Consider the following 18574-nt stretch of genomic DNA (forward strand, 5'->3'; position numbering starts at 1 on the left):
TCGATGGGCCAGATGACCTGATCCTGCTCCTGTGTCTATGACCATATGACCATACGACATAGGAGCAGAATCAGGTCATTCAGCCCATCGAGTCTGTTCCACCATTCCATCATGGCTGATCCTGGATCCCATTCAACCCCATACACCTGCCTTCTCACCTTATCCTTTGATGCCCTGACCGATCAGGAAACTATCAATTTTCACTTTATATATACACATGGTCTTGACCTCCACAATGACCTGTGGCAGAGAATTCTAAAGATTCACTACTCTCTAGCTAAAACAAATTCCTCTTTACCTCTGTTCCAAGGGGTTGCCCCTCAATTTTGAGGTTGTGCCCTCTACATCAGAGCACCCCCACTACGGGAAACATCCTCTCCACATCCACCCGATCTAGTCCTGTCAACATTCGGTAGGTTTCAATGAGATCCCCATGCGTTCTTCTAAATTCCAGTGAGTACAGGCCCAAAGCTGTCAAATACTCCTCATATGTTAACCCCTTCATTCCTGGAAGCATCCTTGTGAACCTCCTCTGGACTCCCTGGACTCATTTGCCTTCTTTACCACAGACTCACCCTGTAAATTCATCTTCTGGGAGTCTTGCACGAGGACTCCTAAGTCCCTTTGCATCTCTGATGTTTGAATTTTCTCCCCATTTATATAATAGTCTTCATTTTTGTTCCTTTTACCAAAATGCATTATCATACATTTCCCAACACTGTATTCCATCTGACACTTTTTTGCCCATTCTTCCAATCGCATTGCTTCCTTAGCACTACCTACCCCTCCATCTATCTTTGTATCATCTGCAAACTTTGCTACAAAGCCATCAGCTCCGTTATCTAAATCATTGATTATGGTGTTACCAGCAGAGCCCCTGTCATTCTGGCCCTCACTGCTAAAAACCCCTCACTCTCAGTGTCCCAGTGTGGACAATGAGATGTGGGCTGAGCAAACAGGTCACTCCTCAAGCAGTGGTGCATGCCATGGCTTCCAGGTGCATCGCCAATAACAAATGGAAGCCTCCTAAACTACAGCAAGCGGTTTGGTGTGTGCTGAACTTTACTCACGAGCTTTGGCGGTGGGCCGGGTGGTCCAGGTGGACCTGGCAGGCCAGGAGGTCCTGATGAACCAGCGACTCCTGGGTCGCCCTGAAGAGAGTGGAAGACGGTGGTTAATCGCCATGCAGTTCACATCGACATTTCGCAAAGCAAAGCACTTCAGGCAAAGCCACAGGGCAATCCAGCCTTCAGCTCACTCGCGGCAAATCATGGAAAAAATCAACTTTATTTGCCGTATACATTTACACAAATTGTGAATTTGCTGTGTGTGTTGGTCAGGGCCCAACATGCACCAAAAAGCCAACAACATTCAACAATTATACAGTATGAGAATAAGTACATGAACATTAGTATGTATTTACAATGTAAACAGTGTAATAAAAAGTGGTTTAAGGTGTTTACAGTCCATGCAGTGACTGTGGAATAGACAGAGGGGGGTGGGGTGGTTAACTAGAATGGTTGATCAGATTAATTGCCTGTGGAAGAAATTTTTAAGATGGCATGAAGTGTTTGTTTTAATAGCCCGACAGACTTTTCCCAAAGGGAGATTTTGGAAAAGGCAGCTTTGTGGGTGGGTAGTGTCTATCTTGCAAATTTCCAGCTAGAATCATTGCTGTGATTACTGATGCACACATAACATGCTCCATGCTTCACCACGATCAGTCACCAGCCTCTCTGAAGGCAACTGCATCAGAATTAGAATTAAAGTACATTGTTCTCTCATTGGTGAACGAACATCCTTTGTATGATTCTTTTCAAGACAACTAGAATACAAGAGCAAGGATGTGATGCTGAGGCTTTATAAGGCATTGGTCAGACTCCATATTGTGAGCAGTTTAGAGCCCCTTATCAAAGAAAGAATGTGTTGGCACTGGATAGGTTCCAGGGAGAGTCAAAAGAATGAACCCAGGAATGAAAGGGTTAATGCATAAAGCGTGCTTGATGGCTCTGGGCCTGTTCGCACTGGAGTTTAGAAGAATGACAGGGGATCTCATTGAAACCTATCGAATATTGAAAGGCTAAAACAGAGGATGTTTACTATAGTGTGTGATTCTGGGACCAGAGGGCATGGCCTCAGAATAGAAGGGTGCTCCTTTAGGACAGAGATGAGGAGGAATTTCTTTAGCCAGTGGTTGGCAAGCTTGTGGACTTAGTTTCCACAAATGACTGTGGAGACCAAGTCATTGAGTAATTTAAAATGGAGGTTAATAAGTTATTGATTAGTCAAGGCATCAAGGGTTAAGGGAAGAAGGCAGGAGAATGGGGTTAAAAGGAATAATAAATCAGACATGATAGAACGGCAGAGCAGATTCGATGGGCCGAATGGCCTAATTCCTCTCCTATGTCTTATGGCGTGTTTTCCTCAGTTTCTACACATGTACTAACTGTACATCTTTGGAATGTGGGAGGAAACTGGAGCACCTGAAGGAAACCATAAGACCATAAGTTCATAGAGCACAGGAGCAGAATTAGGCCTTTGGATCATCATTGCTGATTTATTATCCCTCTCTACCCCGTTTCTGCTCTCTGCCCATAACCCTTCTCGCCCTGACTAATCTCTGCTTTAAATATACCCAATGACTAGGCCTTTGCAGCCGTCTGTGGCAATGAATTCCTCAGATTCACCACCCTTATGTTCATGGGCGAACATCCTTACAGACAGCACGGGTCATTATGCTAATCAGTACACTAATCAGTGTACTGCAGTGTTATGCTAATCAGTCCAAGCTTTACAGAATCAGGGGACGTAGAAGCATTTATGGCCAGAGATCGATTGAGCTCCACTGAAGCTTGGTGTTGCTCAGGGTGGCAATGACCATTTTACCTGTGAACCAGCTGCCTAAGTGGTCAGCAAATCTTGAGGTGAGCAACAGAAGTCAGGTCAGAGCGGAGTCTGATGGAATAAGTCAGCAGGTCAGGCAGCATCTATGGAAATAGTCTTGATGAAGGGCCTCAGCTCGAACTGTCGACTGTTTATTCCTCTCCCTAGACGCTGCCTGACCTGCTGAGTTCCTCCAACGTTTTGCCTGTGTAACTTTGTTGTATGTTGATTCAGATTGTGGATTTTGCATTTCTAATTACTTTCTATGATATTGTTTGTTGTTATGTGCCGTGTCACGTGATGTGGGCTGTCATGGTCTTTCCATGACCATGATTTTTCTCGGCAAATATCACTGGACAACAAATTTTTTCGGGAGTGTTGCTTCCTCAGATTGTTTCTTTGTTTATGAGAGACTATTTGAAACTGAATACAAATATAATTTCAGACTACTTGTATCAGGTAGGGATTTGAAGAAACAAGAAATTAACTTTTATTGAATATAATGGATTTAATTGCATAACAGTGCTCATTGCTGTTCAATAATTCAACTGTAGGCTGCCTCATAATAATGAGGCAGCATACAGAGAAGTCATCACCCTGACACAGTGGTATCAAGAAAACAACCTCTCCCTCAATGTCACAAAAACAAAGGAGCTGGTTGTGGACTACAGAAGGAATGGAGACAGGCTCACCCCTAGTGACATCAGTGGATCTGGGGTTGAGAGGATGAACAGATTTAAGTTCCTCTGCATCCACATCACCGAGGATCTCACATGGTCCGTACACACCAGCTGTGTGGTGAAAAAAGCACAACAGCACGTCTTTCACCTCAGATGGTTGAGGAAGTTTGGTATGAATCCCTAAATCCTAAGACCTTTCTACAGGGGCACAATTGAGAGCCTCCTGACTGGCTGCATCACTGCCTGGTATGGATTCTGCAGAGAGTGGTGCGGACAGCCCAGCGCATCTGTAGATGTGAACTTCCCACTATTCAGGACATCTACAGAGATAGGTGTGTAAAAAGGGCCCAAAGGATCACTGGGGACCCGAGTCACCCCAACCACAAACTGTTCCAGCTGCTACCATCTGGGAAACGGTACCGTAGCATAAAAGCCAGGACCAACAGGCTCCGGGACAGCTTCTTCCACCAGGCCATCAGACTGATTAATTCATGCTGATGCAACTGTACTTCTATGTTATTTTGACTATCCTGTTGTACATAATATTTATCATAAATTGCACATTGTACATTTAAACGGAGATATAACGTAAAGATTTTTACTCCTCTTGTAAATGAAAGATGTAAGAAATAAAGTTAATTCAAGCTAAGAACATGTTGGTGATTATTTTTTCATCATTTGTACTCAGCGTTGGAGGCTTCTCACTTATGTGTGCAACAATAATCAGTAAGCATTGATAGGTACCATTTCCCCTGATCTCCATGACCGAAGTCCCGGTGAAACCCCTCACCACGATCATCATTGACAATACCAAGATTTGCATTCTAAATGGGAATGCAGAAAATTAATCTTTTATGACAATGTTGCACTTAATGGTTTTGTCTGCTTGAACAGCTGCAAGTAGTTTGGTGCTCTGCAGTGGTCAAGAGAATTTTCAACAATGTTCTTCAATGCCTTCCGTGCAATTTTCTCCGGTCTCAGTAGGAGCTCTTTGAATTGCCTGCCACTGATGATATGCTCGATTTGTGGACCACAAAAATGCCTTCCTTTATCTTGGCATCAGTTATTCTGACTTGAATTATGAATTGAAATAACAAATATAGGCAATTTCAAAAAACAGTGCATGATAGGGAAATTTCATGGTGATTTTCATGATCAGCAGCCTAAAATCCATAAGATACACCAAAAAGTATGCAGGAAGCAAAATCTTTGCTGTCCAGTGTATTCTGCGATATAAAAAACATCTAATCAAATCACACCTGTCTTTTCTATTTTGTTTAAACCATTAAAAAAAATTAAAAATCAAATGGACAGATGGAGCTCTTTTGCTGCTTGCAAAGTCTGAATAACTTGGTCTCACATTGAGGTGCCTCAGCACAGAGTTGTATCACATACCTTCTCTCCCTTGAGGCCTGGATCACCTTTAGTTCCTTTAAATCCCTGCGACCCTTGTTTACCCTGAAATGAAAATGAAAAAAAAAGTTTTTAAAGAAAAGGCAAGACTATTTATTTATTTTATCTTACAAAAAATCATGAGGGCATACTTAAAACAGGGACCACACTTGATTCCTGACAATCCTAATCCTTTGGAGACCCTTGAGATCAAATATTTAAAGTTCAAAGTAAATTTATTATCACAGTACTTATATGTCATCATATACAACCCTAAGATTCATTTTCTTGCAGGCATACTCAATAAATCCAAAAAAATAATAACCATAATAGAATAATTGAAAGACCGCACCAACGTGGCAAGCAACCAATGTGTAGAAGACAATAAACTGTGCAAATACAAAAAGAAATAAATAAAGAGTCCTTGAAAGTGAGTTCCCGAGGTTGTGGGAACAGTTCAGTGATGGGGCGTGAGGGTGAGTGAAGTTATCCCCTCTGGTTCAGGAGCCTGATGGTTGATGGGTAATAACTGTTCCTGAACATGCTGGTGTGAGTCCTGTACCTTCTTTCTGATGGCAGCAGTGAGAACACAGAACATAGAACACTACGGCACAGTTCAGGCCCTTCAGCCCACAAAGTTGTGCCAACCTTTTAACCTACTCTTGAGAGTAATCTAACTCTTCCCTCCCACATAGCCCTCCATTTTTCTATCTTCCATGTGCCTGTCTATGAGTTTCTTTAAAGTCCCTAATGAATTTCCACCTCTACCCCAGGCAGCACATTCCACACATCTACCACTCTTCGCTCTGATATTCACCCCTATATCTTCCTTCAATCACTTCAGCATTATGGCCTCCTGGTATTAGCCACTTCCACCCTGAGAAAAGTGTCTCTGACTAACCACTCGACATATGCCTCTATTCATCTGTTACACCTCTATCAAGTCACCTCTTATTCTCCTTCACTCCAAAAAAAAAGCCCTACCCCACTATAGAATTATAGAATAATTTCAGCAATGAACAAGGCCATTTGCCCCTTCAAGTTAATTTTGGACCTCTGTAGAGCAGTTTATGACACCTCATTCTCCTACAGTCCCTTGCTCTGCACACTTTATACTCATGATTGCTTGGCTAAGTACAGTGCATATTTAAGTTTGCTGATGACACCAGTGTTGCCATATAAAAGAAGATTTAAGAATCTGACTGAGTGGTGAAACAACAATAACTTCTCACTCATCATCACTAAAACCAAAGAGCTGATTATTGACTAGAGGAGTAGGAAACCGTTGGCCCATGAGCCAGTCTTCAATAGTGAATCAGAGGTGGAGAGGGTCGGTAACTTTAAATTCCTTCACTTCAGAGGATCTATCCTGGGTCAAGCATGTAAATGACATGGCAACACCTCCAAGTTTAAAAAATTTGCTTAAGTTTGGCATGTGACCTAAAATTTTGGTGAATTTCTACAAGTGCACGGAGGAGAGTATCCGGGTTGTGTCATGGCCTGATATGGAAACACCGATGCCCAGGAATGGAAAAGGCTACAGAAAGTGGTGGATACAGCCCAGCCAATCAGGGGCAAAGCCCTTCCCACCATTCAGCACATTGACATGAAAAAAGCAGCTTCCATCATCGAGGACCTGCACCATCCAAACCATGCTCTCCTCTCATAAGAACATAAGAAATAGGAGCAGGAGTCGGCCATCCGGCCCATCGAGCCTGCCCCACCATTCAATAAGATCATGGCTGATCTGTCCATAAACTCAGCTCCATCTACCTGCCTTTTCCCCATATCCCTTAATTCCCCTACACTGTAAAAATCTATCTAACTGTATCTTAAATATATTTAGTGAAGAAGCCTCAACTGCTTCCCTGGACAGAGAATTCCACAGATTCACCACTCTCTGGGAAAGATTCACCCCTCTCTTCATCTCCACCCTAAATCTTCTGCCCCTGAATCTTGAGGCAATGTCCCCTAGTTCTAGTCTCACCTACCAATGGAAACAACTTTTCTACTTCTATCTTATCTATCCCTTTCAAAATGTTTTATGTTTCTATAAGATCCCCTCTCTGCCACTGCCATCGGGCAGGAGGTACAGAAGCCTTAGGTCCCACACTACCAGGTTCAGCGACCATTTCTCCCCTTCAACCATCAGACTCCTGAACCAGAGTGGATAAATTTACTCACCTCAAAACTGAACTGATTCCACAACCTACAGGCTCATTTTCAAGGACTCTACAAATCATATTCTCAGTATATATTTTTCTGTTTTCTCAATTTGTCTTTTACACATTGGCTGTTTGTCAGTTTTTGTTTTTATGTATTGTTTTTCATAATTTCTATTTTATATTTTTCTTTCTCTACAAAAGCCTGGAAGCGTGATGCTATTACAGCTCAGGGCGTTCCGGAGCTCGGAGTTCAATTCCGGTGCCGTTCTGTACATCATCCCTGTGGAACACGAGGGTTTTCATTCCTCCCACAATCCAAAGACGTACTGATAGGTTAATTGATCATTGTAAATTGTCCTGTGATTAGGTTAGGCTTAATCGGGGTTGTGAGGTCGGTGGGATGGCCTACTGCATCGCTAAAGAAATAAATAAAAACCTCGAGGTAGTATATGGTGACATACAGCACTGTGCAAAGGTCTGAAGCGAAGATGCTTTCAAAAATAATAAATATCAAAAAATTACTACAAAGAGCAGTATCAGTACGAAACTAAATCAAATCAATATTGGGATTGACCATCCTTTGCCTTTTAAACTGCATCAACTCTCTTAGTTACACACTGTTGAGCAGTTTTATAAGAAAATCAGTTGGTAGTTTGTTCCAAGCATCCTGGAGAACTTGCCACAGTCCTTCTGCTGACTCTGGCTGCCTGTCTTGCTTCTGTCTCTCCAGATAACCCCAGACAGCCTCAATGGTGATGAGTCTCTGGTAAAATCTGAAACCATATAAAATATCTAGGGTGCCTAACACTGCATACATCTGTATATGACTGTGTACTTAATTCTGTATGTGTACTTCGATAATAAATTTATTTGATTTTGTTTCATTTGGCTTTGACCATAACACCATAGATATAGGAGCAGAATTAGGCCATTTTGCACATCAAGCCTGCTCTGCTATTTCATCATGGCTGATCCATTTTCCCTCTCAACCCCAATTTCCTGCCTTCTCCCCATATCCCTTCATGCCCTGATCTATCAACCTCCGCCTTAAGTACATCCAATGACTTGACCTCCACAGCTGCCTGTGGCAATGAATTTCACAGACTCATCACTTTCTGGCAAATTAAATTCTTCTTCATTTTCATTTTAAAAGGGTACCCCTGTATCGTCAGGCTGTGTCTTCTGGTCTTAGCCTCTCCATTATAGGAAACACCCTCCCCACATCCACTCTGTCAACGTGCTTCAGCATTCAATGGGTTTCAATGAGGTCATCCTCATACTTCTGAATTCTAGTGAGTAGAGGGCCAGAGCCATCAAACGCTCCTCATTTGACAAGCCTTTCAATCCTGGAATCATTTTTGTGAACCTCCTTGAACCCTCTCAATGCCAACACATCCTTTCTTAGATAAGGGGCCAAAAGCTGCTCCCAGTGAGGCCTCAGCTGTGCTTTATAAAGCCTCGACTCCAAAGTCCCTTTGCAACTCAGAGTTTTGTATTTTATCCCCATTTAGAAAATAGTTGATGCTTTTGTTTCTTCTACCAAAGTGCATGACCATACACGTACCGGCACTGCGTTAAATCTACCAGTTCATTGCCCATTCTCCTAAACTGTGTAAGCCCTCCTGACATATCATGGCTCAGATCACGGAGGCACATGGAGGCATTTTGGAGGCCACGATAATTGTGGCTGAAACGACGTGTATGAAATCCAACAGGACAACCCACAGTCCCTGAACGTCACCTCGTCAAGTCAGTATTATAGACTACTATGCAAGTGAGACAGCTTCCAACAATAAAAACTTGGCCTTGCTCTAAAAATGGACAGCACTGACATCAAAAATAAGTCTTCAGTGGAAGACAAATTGTACTAGTCAATACAATTTAATTTCAGCTTTAGTCATCTTCTTGGAAATATCGTGAGATGGAGAACAAAGGAGACTTTTAAATGATGATGGTTATGACTTTTCTTAGAAAGTGCTTTTCAATTGCTTCTACTCACACATGATTCAAAAAAGACTTTCAAATCTAAATCCAATTTTTTTTTAACATTTGCAGTATATTTAACTCTGTCACTATATCTGGTCATCCAGTCTGGTGCATGTCGTCTTTCACCTTCAGGCTGAAGGATGGGATTGTAAGTTCTTGCTTATTTTCAGACCATAAAATACAGAAGCAGAATTAGGCCATTTGGCCCATCAAATCTGCTCTGCCATTTCATCATGGCTGATCCATTTCCTTCTGTGCCCCAGTCTTCTATCCTCCCCCAGTATCCATTCACACCCTGACTAATCAAAAATCTATCAACCTCTACCTTAAATACACCCAATAACCTGACCTCCACAGCCGCCCGTGGCATTGAAATCTGGCTAAAGCAATTCCTCATCATCTTCATTCTCTGGCTAAAGTCATCTCTGTTCTAACTGGACGTTCCTCTATTTTGAGGCTGTGCTCTCTGGTCCTGGAGTTCCTCACCACTGGAAACACCCACACCATATCCACTCTATCGAGGCATTTCAATATTAGATAGGTTTCAATGAGCTCCCACCCCCACCCCACCAGTGAGTACAGGCATCAATCAGTCCTCATATGGTAACTCTCTTATTCCCAGAATCATTCTCGTAAACCTCCTCTGAACCCTCTCCAACGTCAGCACATCCCTTCTTAGATAAGTGGTCCAAAACTCCACACTGCTTGAAGTAAGGCCTTACTAAGTACCCTATCCAGCTTTGCCTATAAACCTAGAACATTTATAGGCACATTACAAGCCCAAATTTTAACCTATTCAGTATCAAACTAACCCTGGTTAGGCTGTCTGCTTTATCGAGGCAGCGCCAGAAGTGTAAACAGAGTCCATAGAGGGCAGACTGTTTGAAAGTTCATAAGTTATTAGAAGGAAGTGGGTGGTGAATCTGTGGGACTTACTGCCACAGGGAGCTGTGGAGGCCAAGTCATCGAGTGTATTTAAAGCAGGTGATTAGTAAGGGTGTCAAAGGTTATGGAGAGAAGACAGGAGAATGGGATTGAGAGGGAAAGTAAATCGAAGTTGGAAGTTCAAATTAAATTTATTGTCAATGTACGTATATGTCACCATGTGCAACTGTGAGATTCATTTTCTTGCAGGCATAATTGATAAGTCGAGTAACCCTAATCGAATCAATGAGAAACCTCACCAACAGGGCTGACAACCAGTGTTTAAGACAGACAGCCAGAAAAGACAACAAATACACAAAGAAATAAAATAAAGGAACAACAACAATAATAATAAATAAATAATCAATAAGTATCGAGAATATGGGATGAAGAGTCCTTGAAAGTGAGTTGATAGGTTGTGGAACAGTCAGTGATGGGGGAAGTGAAGTTGTCCCCTCTGGGCAGAGAGAATTTAGTTCAAGAGCCTGATGGTTGAGGGGTAATAATTGTTCCTGAACCTGGTGGTGTGCGGCCTAAGGCTCCTGTACCTTTTTTCTGATGGCAGCATTGAGATGAGAACATGACCTGGGTGGTGGGAGTCTCTGACGATAGATGCTGCTTTCCTGCGACAACGCTCTGTGTAGATGTGCTCAGTGGTGGGGAGGGCTTTACCCTTGATGGACTGGGCCATATTGAATAATTTTTGTAAGATTTTCCATTCAAGGGCATTGGTATTCCCATACCAGGCTGTAATGCAGCCAGTCACTATATTGACGAAATGTTAGACATCCTGCCATGATGGAATGGTGGAGCAGACTCGATGGGCCAAATGGCCTAAATCTGTGGCTATGGCCTTAATTGAAAGTTGATTGAATAGGTGAAATGGAAGGATAAAATGGCACTACACTAATTATTTAGGTTATAGGTTAAGGTGGAGTAGGTTCGGGTGTGTGTTACGCCTAGATCATTACATCATTGCTCAATTCAATTCTGAAGTTATCCACACAACATAGTGATGCAGTTAGAAAGAAGGCATAACAGTGGCTATATTACACTGGGAGTTTGAGGAGACTCTGTAGCACACCAAAGATTTGCAGATTTCTACAGGTGTACGGTTGGAAGCATTCTAACTGGATGCATCACTATCTAGTGTGGAGGGGCCACTCCACGGGATCAGAAAAAGCTGCAGAAATGTTGCAAACTCAGCCAGCTCCATCGTGGGCACTCGCCTCCCCAGCATCAAGGACATCTTCAAAAGGTGATGCCTCAAAAAGGCAGCATCCATCATTATTGGGACATGCTCTTTTCTCATTGCTGCCGTTAAGAAGGAGGTACAGGAGCCTGAAGACACACGCTCAAGACTTTAGGAACAGCTTCTTCCCCTCTGCCATCAGATATCTGAATGGATGATGTACACATATATACTACACTAATATATATATTTTTTGTTTTCTGTTTGCATTCCTTACTTAATTATCAAAAACATATTTTATGCTGTAATTTATAGATCTTTTATTTATCTGTATTAATATGCTTCTGCATAAAACAACAATTGTCAGGACACGAGAAAATCTGTGGATGCTGGAAATCCAAAGTAACACACATAAAGTGCTGGAGGAACTCAGCAGGCCGGGCAGCATCGATGGAAGAGAACAAACAGATGATGCCTCGGCTGCGATCCTTCATCATGGCTGATCCCGGAGTGATTCCCAACAGTGTTGGGAAATGTATGATAATACATTTTGGTAAAAGGAACAATAGTGTGGACTATTATCTAAATGGGGAGAAGGTTCAAACATCAGAGGTGCAGAGGGACTTAGGAGTCCTGGTGCAAGACTCCCACAAGGTTAATTTATAGGTTGAGTCTGTGGTAAAGGTGGCAAATGCGATGTTGGCATTTATTTCAAGGGGAATAGAATATAAAAGCAAGGAGATAATGCTGAGTCTTTATAAGACACTAGTCAGGCCATTGGAGTATTGTCAACAGTTTTGGGCCCAATATCTCAGAAAGGATGTGTTGTCATAGGAGAGGGTCCAGAGGAGGTTCGCAAGGATGATTCAGGGAATGAAGGGGTTAACAAATGAGGAGTGTGTGGCAGCTTTGGGCCTGTACTCACTGGAATTTAAAATAATGCGACCGGGGTGGGGGGGGAGGATCTCAGTGAAGCCTCCTGAATGTTGAAAGCACTAGATAGGGTGGATGTATAGAGGATGTTTCCTATGGTGGAGGTATCCAGAACTAGAGGGCACAGCCTCAGAATTGAGGGCGACCCTTTAGAACAGAGGTAAGGAGGATTTTTATTTTAGCCAGAGAGTAGTGAATCTGTGGAATGCTCTACCACTGACTGCGGTGGAGGCAAAGTCTATGGGTATACTTAAGACGGAGGTTGATCGTTTCCTGATCGATCAGGACATCAAAGGATATGGCGAGAAGGCAGATGTATGGGGTTGAGTGGGATCCAGGATCAGCCATGATGGAATGGCAGAGCAGACTCGATGGGCTGAGTGGCCTAATTCTGCTCCTATGTCTTATGGTCTTATGATCATGACCTGATGAAGCGTCTTGGCCCGAAACATCAACTGTTTATTCATTTCCATAGATGCTGCCTGGCCTGCTACATTTCAGGACATATGCCAGTGATATTAAAACTGATTCTGATTTGGAAAGTGTGAGGAAGAGACCTTGTCTCTATGGGGTCTCTGCATGGAAACACCTATCAACACAGTTGTGGATAGGGAGATATAATGGTGGCAATATGATCACAAAAACATGGCTCTTGGATCACCTGCTGTTGTCGAGCAAATATAACAACACATTTTGATGGTGCTGCAAATGACTTGTTGAAAACGATACTGTAATTGATACAGAGTACATCCCTGGTCTTGTTGCTGCTGCCTGAAGAATCACTTTCGTACAACTGCTTGGCTATTTCAGACCCTACATTGAGAGTTCATAATCGTACCAAGATCAGATCGAGTGAGAATGACAGATTCCCTTTCCTCAAAGGCACTGGTGAATGAGATGGCTTTTATAGCAATCAACTTGCTCCACTCTTACCTTCACTCACTTCAGGAAGGAGGTACAGGAGCCTCAGGACCCACATCATCAGGTTGAGGAACAGTTATTACCTCTTACCCATCAGGCTCCTGAACGGGATGAGAGAGCTTCACGCATCTTCACTTGCCCCATGAGTAAATGGGATTCGAACCCTGATCAGGGAGTGCTGGCACTGTAAACCAATTGCACTAACCCCTACACTACTGTGCTGCAAGGAGAATAAGTTACACATCTACAGGTTTATCCTGTCACATAATACATGAAATAGGACTGAAGCTTTTAATGAGTTCAAGTAGCTAGGCTCTACCATTGAGCACATCTACACGGAGTGTTGTGGTCATGCTCTCTTCTCACTGCTGCCATCAGGAAGGAGGTACAGGAGCCTCAGGACCCACACCACCAGGTTCAGGAATAGTTATTACCCCTGAACTATCAGGCCCTTGACCAGCGGGGATAACTTCACTCGACTTCACTTGCCCCATCACTGAAATGTTCCAAAACCAATGGACTAACTTTCAAGGACTCTTCATCTCATGTTCTCAATATTTGTCTATTTGCTCATTCATCTACCTATCTATCTACCTATTTATCTATTTATTTTTTTCTTTTTTTTCCCATTTGCACACTTGCCATGCAGACTGGTTGTCCCTTTCATCGATTCTATTGTGGTTGTTGGATTTATTGAGTATGCCCACAAGAAAACAAATCTCAGGGTTGTATATGGTGACGTGTACAGTATGTACTTTGAACTCTTCCCAGATTTACTTACCGTAAGTAGGTTTGAATTGCTGAGTATTGTGGGGAGGTTTGAACCCATGTCTCTCAGTCTTTAGTCTAGGCTTCCGGATTAGAAACCCAGAAAGGTTCAATGTTCAAGGTTCTGATTCACTATCTAAGTATGTATATGTCACTGTGGGCTCCATTTGCTTGCAAGCACCGACAGTAGTACAGAGATGAATAGTAGAGTCAATGAAAGCTACAAAGAAAGACTGACGAACTCTGCAAACACAAAAAGAAATGAGGAACGATAATAATAAGCTCACAAGACCAGAAGATTGTGGAGCAGAATTAGGCCACTTGGCCCATCGAGCCTGGTCACAAATCATTTTTTCAGTATTATTTATTTACTTACTTTCCTAGAAACCTATCAAATAGTGAAAGGCCTTGATAGAGTGGATGTGGGGAGGATGTTTCCTACGGTGGGAGAGTCTAAAACCAGAGGATATAGACTCAGAATAGAGAGGTGTCCTTTTAGAATGGAGATGAGGAGGAATTTCTCCAGCCAGAGAGTGATGAATCTGTGGGATTCTTTGCCACAGGCAGCTGTGGAGGCCAAGTCTTTATGTATATTTAAGGCAGAGGTTGGTAGATTCTTGATTGGTCAGGGCATGAAGGGATACGGGGAAAGGATACGGAGATTGGGGCTGAGAGGAAAATTGGATCAGCCATGATGAAAATACAGAGCAGATTCAATGGGCCAAATGGCCTCATTCTACTCCTATATGGTCTTAACACATACAATCTTTTGTCGTATCATTTCTCTTCATCTAACTCTATCAATGCACAACCACAGACAAATCAAAACCCCAACTGTCCTTTACTTTCTTCAATAGGCCTTTAAACAGGATATTCGCTGCTACCTTGACAGCCTCTTCGATGTTGCATCTTCTGTTGCCTCGGATGTGTGTGCTTTCCTAACACAATTTCCATCACTATGAATGAGGCCCTGTGTTGGCTGAGGTCAGCCATGGATGTGGCACCCCAGCGGCCTGTGAAAGCCTTTAGCCCAGCCAGGGAAGTACGATATGGAGAGCAAGCTGCTCCCCCACTCCACGCAGCTGATGAATCCAAAGGAACGGCCGAGACTGATACAGTTTGGCACCAGTGGCGTCTCAGGAGATGTCAGTCTGCGTTGAACTCAACATAGGACTACTATAGGGACCGCAGCTCCCTATTTTCCTCAAGGATTAGTCCGGAAGTGTTTCCCATAAGTGCATATAGCAGCGGATGTTTGAGCTCAGAGTTTTCCTTCTCCTAGGTGAGCTGCCAACCACGGCTGATGAGGCCCATTGGCCCATCACTACACTGCTAGCCATTACTTCTTGTGCTGTCTTACCCCCTGGTTTCCTCTGTCTGCCAATTTGATTTCCAGACTCCTGTTTCTGATCATCAGAATATCAGTGTTGATTCCGTAAGAGTGACATGGAGTAGAGAATGTTACAGCACAGTACAGGCCCTTTGGCCCATCGTGCTGATCCTTTAACTTACTCTGAGATCAATCTAACACACAAAATTCTAGAGGAGCTCAGCTGGTCAGGTAGCATCTATGGATGGGAATAAACAGTTGACATTTCGGACCGAGACTGCCTCACCTGCTGAGTATCTTGTCTGTTGCTCTAGATTTTCAGCATTTGTACAATCTAACCCTTCCCTCCGATGTAGCCCATTATTACAGTTGAACAAAGGGAACTATGGAGCTATGAGGGAGGAGCTGGCCAAAGTTCAATGGAACAATACCCTAGCAGGGAAGACAGTGGAACAACAATGGCAGGTATTTCTGGGAATAATGCAGAAGGTGCAGGATCGGTTCATTCCAAAGAGGAAGAAAGATCCTAAGGGGAGTAAGGGGTGGCCGTGGCTGAAAGGGAAGTAAAGGGCAGTATAAAAATAAAAGAGAATAAGTATAACATAGCAAAGATGAGCGGGAAACCGGAGGACTGGGAAGCTTTTAAAGAGCAACAGAAGATAACAAAAAAGGCAATACGCCAAGAAAAAATGAGGTACGAAGGTAAACTAGCCAAGAATATAAAGGAGGATAGTAAAAGCTTCTTTAGGTATGTGAATAGCAAAAAAATAGTTAAGACCAAAATTGGGCCATTGAAGACAGAAACGGGTGAATTTATTATGGGGAACAAGGAAATGGCAGATGAGTTGAACAGGTACTTTGGATCTGTCTTCACTAGGGAAGACACAAACAATCTCCCAGATGTAATAGTGGCCAAAGGAACTAGGCTAAAGGATGAACTGAAGGAAATTTATATTAGGCAAGAAACGGTGTTGGATAGACTGTTGAGTCTGAAGGCTGATAAGTCCCCGGGACCTGATGGTCTGCATCCCAGGGTATTTAAAGAGGTGGCTCTAGAAATCGTGGACACATTGGTAATCATTTTCCAATGTTCTATAGATTCAGGAACAGTTCCTGCTGATTGGAGGGTGGCTAATGTTGTCCCACTTTTCAAGAAAGGAGGGAGAGAGAAAACAGGGAATTATAGACCGGTTAGCCTGACGTCAGTGGTGGGAAAGATGCTGGAGTCAATTATAAAAGATGAAATTACGACACATTTGGATAACGGTAACAGGATCGGTCCGAGTCAGCATGGATTTATGAAGGGAAAATCATGCTTGACTAATCTTCTGGAGTTTTTTGAGGATGTAACTATGAAAATGGAAAAGGGAGAGCCAGTGGATGTAGTGTACCTGGACTTTCAGAAAGCTTTTGATAAAGTCCCACATAGGAGATTAGTGGGCAAAATTAGGGCACATGGTATTGGGGGCAGAGTACTGACATGGATTGAAAATTGGCTGACTGACAGGAAACAAAGAGTCGCGATTAACGAGTCCCTTTTGGAATGACAGGCTGTGACCAGTGGGGTACCGCAAGGTTCGGTGCTGGGACCGCAGCTGTTTACAATATACATTAATGATTTAGATGAAGGGATTAAAAGTAACATTAGCAATTTTGCTGATGACACAAAGCTGGGTGGCAGTGTGAAATGTCAGGAGGATGTTATGAGAATGCAGGGTGACTTGGACAGGTTGGGTGAGTGGGCAAATGTATGGCAGATGCAATTTAATGTGGATAAATGTGATGTTATCCACTTTGGTGGCAAGAACAGGAAGGCAGATTACTATTTAAATGGAGTCCAGTTAGGAAAAGGGGAAGTACAACGAGATCTAGGTGTTCTTGTACATCAGTCAATGAAAGCAAGCATGCAGGTACAGCAGGCAGTGAAGAAAGCTAATGGCATGCTGGCTTTTATAACAAGAGGAATTGAGTATAGGAGTAAAGAGGTCCTTCTGCAGCTGTACAGGGCCCTGGTGAGACCCCACCTGGAGTTTTGTGTGCAGTTTTGGTCTCCAAATTTGAGGAAGGACATTCTTGCTATTAAGGGAGTGCAGCATAGGTTCACAAGGTTAATTCTCGGAATGGCGGGACTGTCATATGTTGAAAGATTGGAGCGACTGGGCTTGTATACACTGGAATTTAGAAGGATGAGAGGGGATCTGATTGAAACATATAAGATTATTAAGGGATTGGACACACTGGAGGCAGGAAGCATGTTCCTGCTGATGGGTGAGTCCAGAACTAGAGGCCACAGTTTAAGAATAAGGGGTAGGCCATTTAGAACAGAGATGCGGAAAAACTTTTTCACCCAGAGAGTGGTGGATATGTGGAATGCTCTGCCCCAGAAGGCAGTGGAGGCCAAGTCTCTGGATGCATTCAAAAGAGAGTTAGATAGAGCTCTTATAGATAACGGGGTCAAGGGATATGGGGAGAGGGCAGGAACGGGGTACTGATTGTGTATAATCAGCCATGATCACAGTGAATGGCAGTGCTGGCTAGAAGGGCTGAATGGCCTACTCCTGCACCTACTGTCTATTGTCTATTGTAGCCCTACATTTTTCTATCATCCATGTGCCCATCTAACAGTTTCCTAAATGTACCTAATTTATCTGCCTCTACCCCTACCCCTGGCAGGGTGTTCCATTCATCCACCACACTCCACGTAAAAAGAAAATTACCTCTGAGATCTCCCCTGTACTTTCTTCCAAACACCTTAAAATAATAATGCCACTCATTGTAGCCTTTTCCACTCTGGGAGAAGAATCTCTGGATGCCCGCTCTACCTATGCCTCTTATCGTCTTGTACGCCTCGATCAAGTCACCTCTCATCCTCCTTCACTCCAAAGAAAAAACCCGTAACTCGCTCAGCCATTCCTCAGAAGGCGTGCTCTCTGATCCTGGTAAATCTCCTCTGCACCCTCCCTAAAGCTTCCAAGTGCTTCCCATAAAGCAGTGAGCAAACTGAGCATCCTCTGTGCCATCACATTGATCCTCAGCATACCGCAGATCAACTTCCGCACAACGACCGGCATACTTACAGGCAGTCCATCTTTTCCAGGGGCCCCCTGCAATGACAGAGCATAGTTAGAAAGCAGTCCTCATGGGAATGAAAGATACAAGTTAAGCCTCATCGACTTGGATCATAGCTTGAACATCAGTAGATCTTAAACCAGAGCAACATACACAAAATGCTGGAAGAACTGAACAAGTCAGAAATTGAGATCCATGCCACCAGGTTGGAAGCAACCCGAGATGTAACATAAGGCGTTGCTCCCCCACCCTGGGTGTGTTCTCATCGTGGCACCAGAGGAGGCCCAAGACCGACGTGTTAGAACAAGAACGGGAATCAGAATTAAAATGT

General features: G+C 43.2%; 1 protein-coding gene across 5 annotated transcripts in view; it reads right to left on the reverse strand.

Moving 5' to 3' along the window:
- The window catches only part of LOC140716871 (collagen alpha-1(XV) chain-like), a 327765-nt gene that overhangs the window by 103924 nt on the left and 205267 nt on the right, over nucleotides 1-18574 (reverse strand). For all 5 annotated transcript variants that reach the window (XM_073030228.1, XM_073030003.1, XM_073030091.1 and 2 more), the window contains 3 exons: nucleotides 18252-18278; nucleotides 4959-5021; nucleotides 1071-1151 (listed from right to left, as the gene is read on the reverse strand). In XM_073030228.1, coding sequence (XP_072886329.1) covers nucleotides 1071-1151; nucleotides 4959-5021; nucleotides 18252-18278 — 171 coding nt within the window. The remainder of the gene's footprint in view (nucleotides 1-1070; nucleotides 1152-4958; nucleotides 5022-18251; nucleotides 18279-18574) is intronic.

This window comes from Hemitrygon akajei, chromosome 1, assembly GCF_048418815.1.
Source record: "Hemitrygon akajei chromosome 1, sHemAka1.3, whole genome shotgun sequence".
Classification (NCBI taxonomy): domain Eukaryota; kingdom Metazoa; phylum Chordata; class Chondrichthyes; order Myliobatiformes; family Dasyatidae; genus Hemitrygon; species Hemitrygon akajei.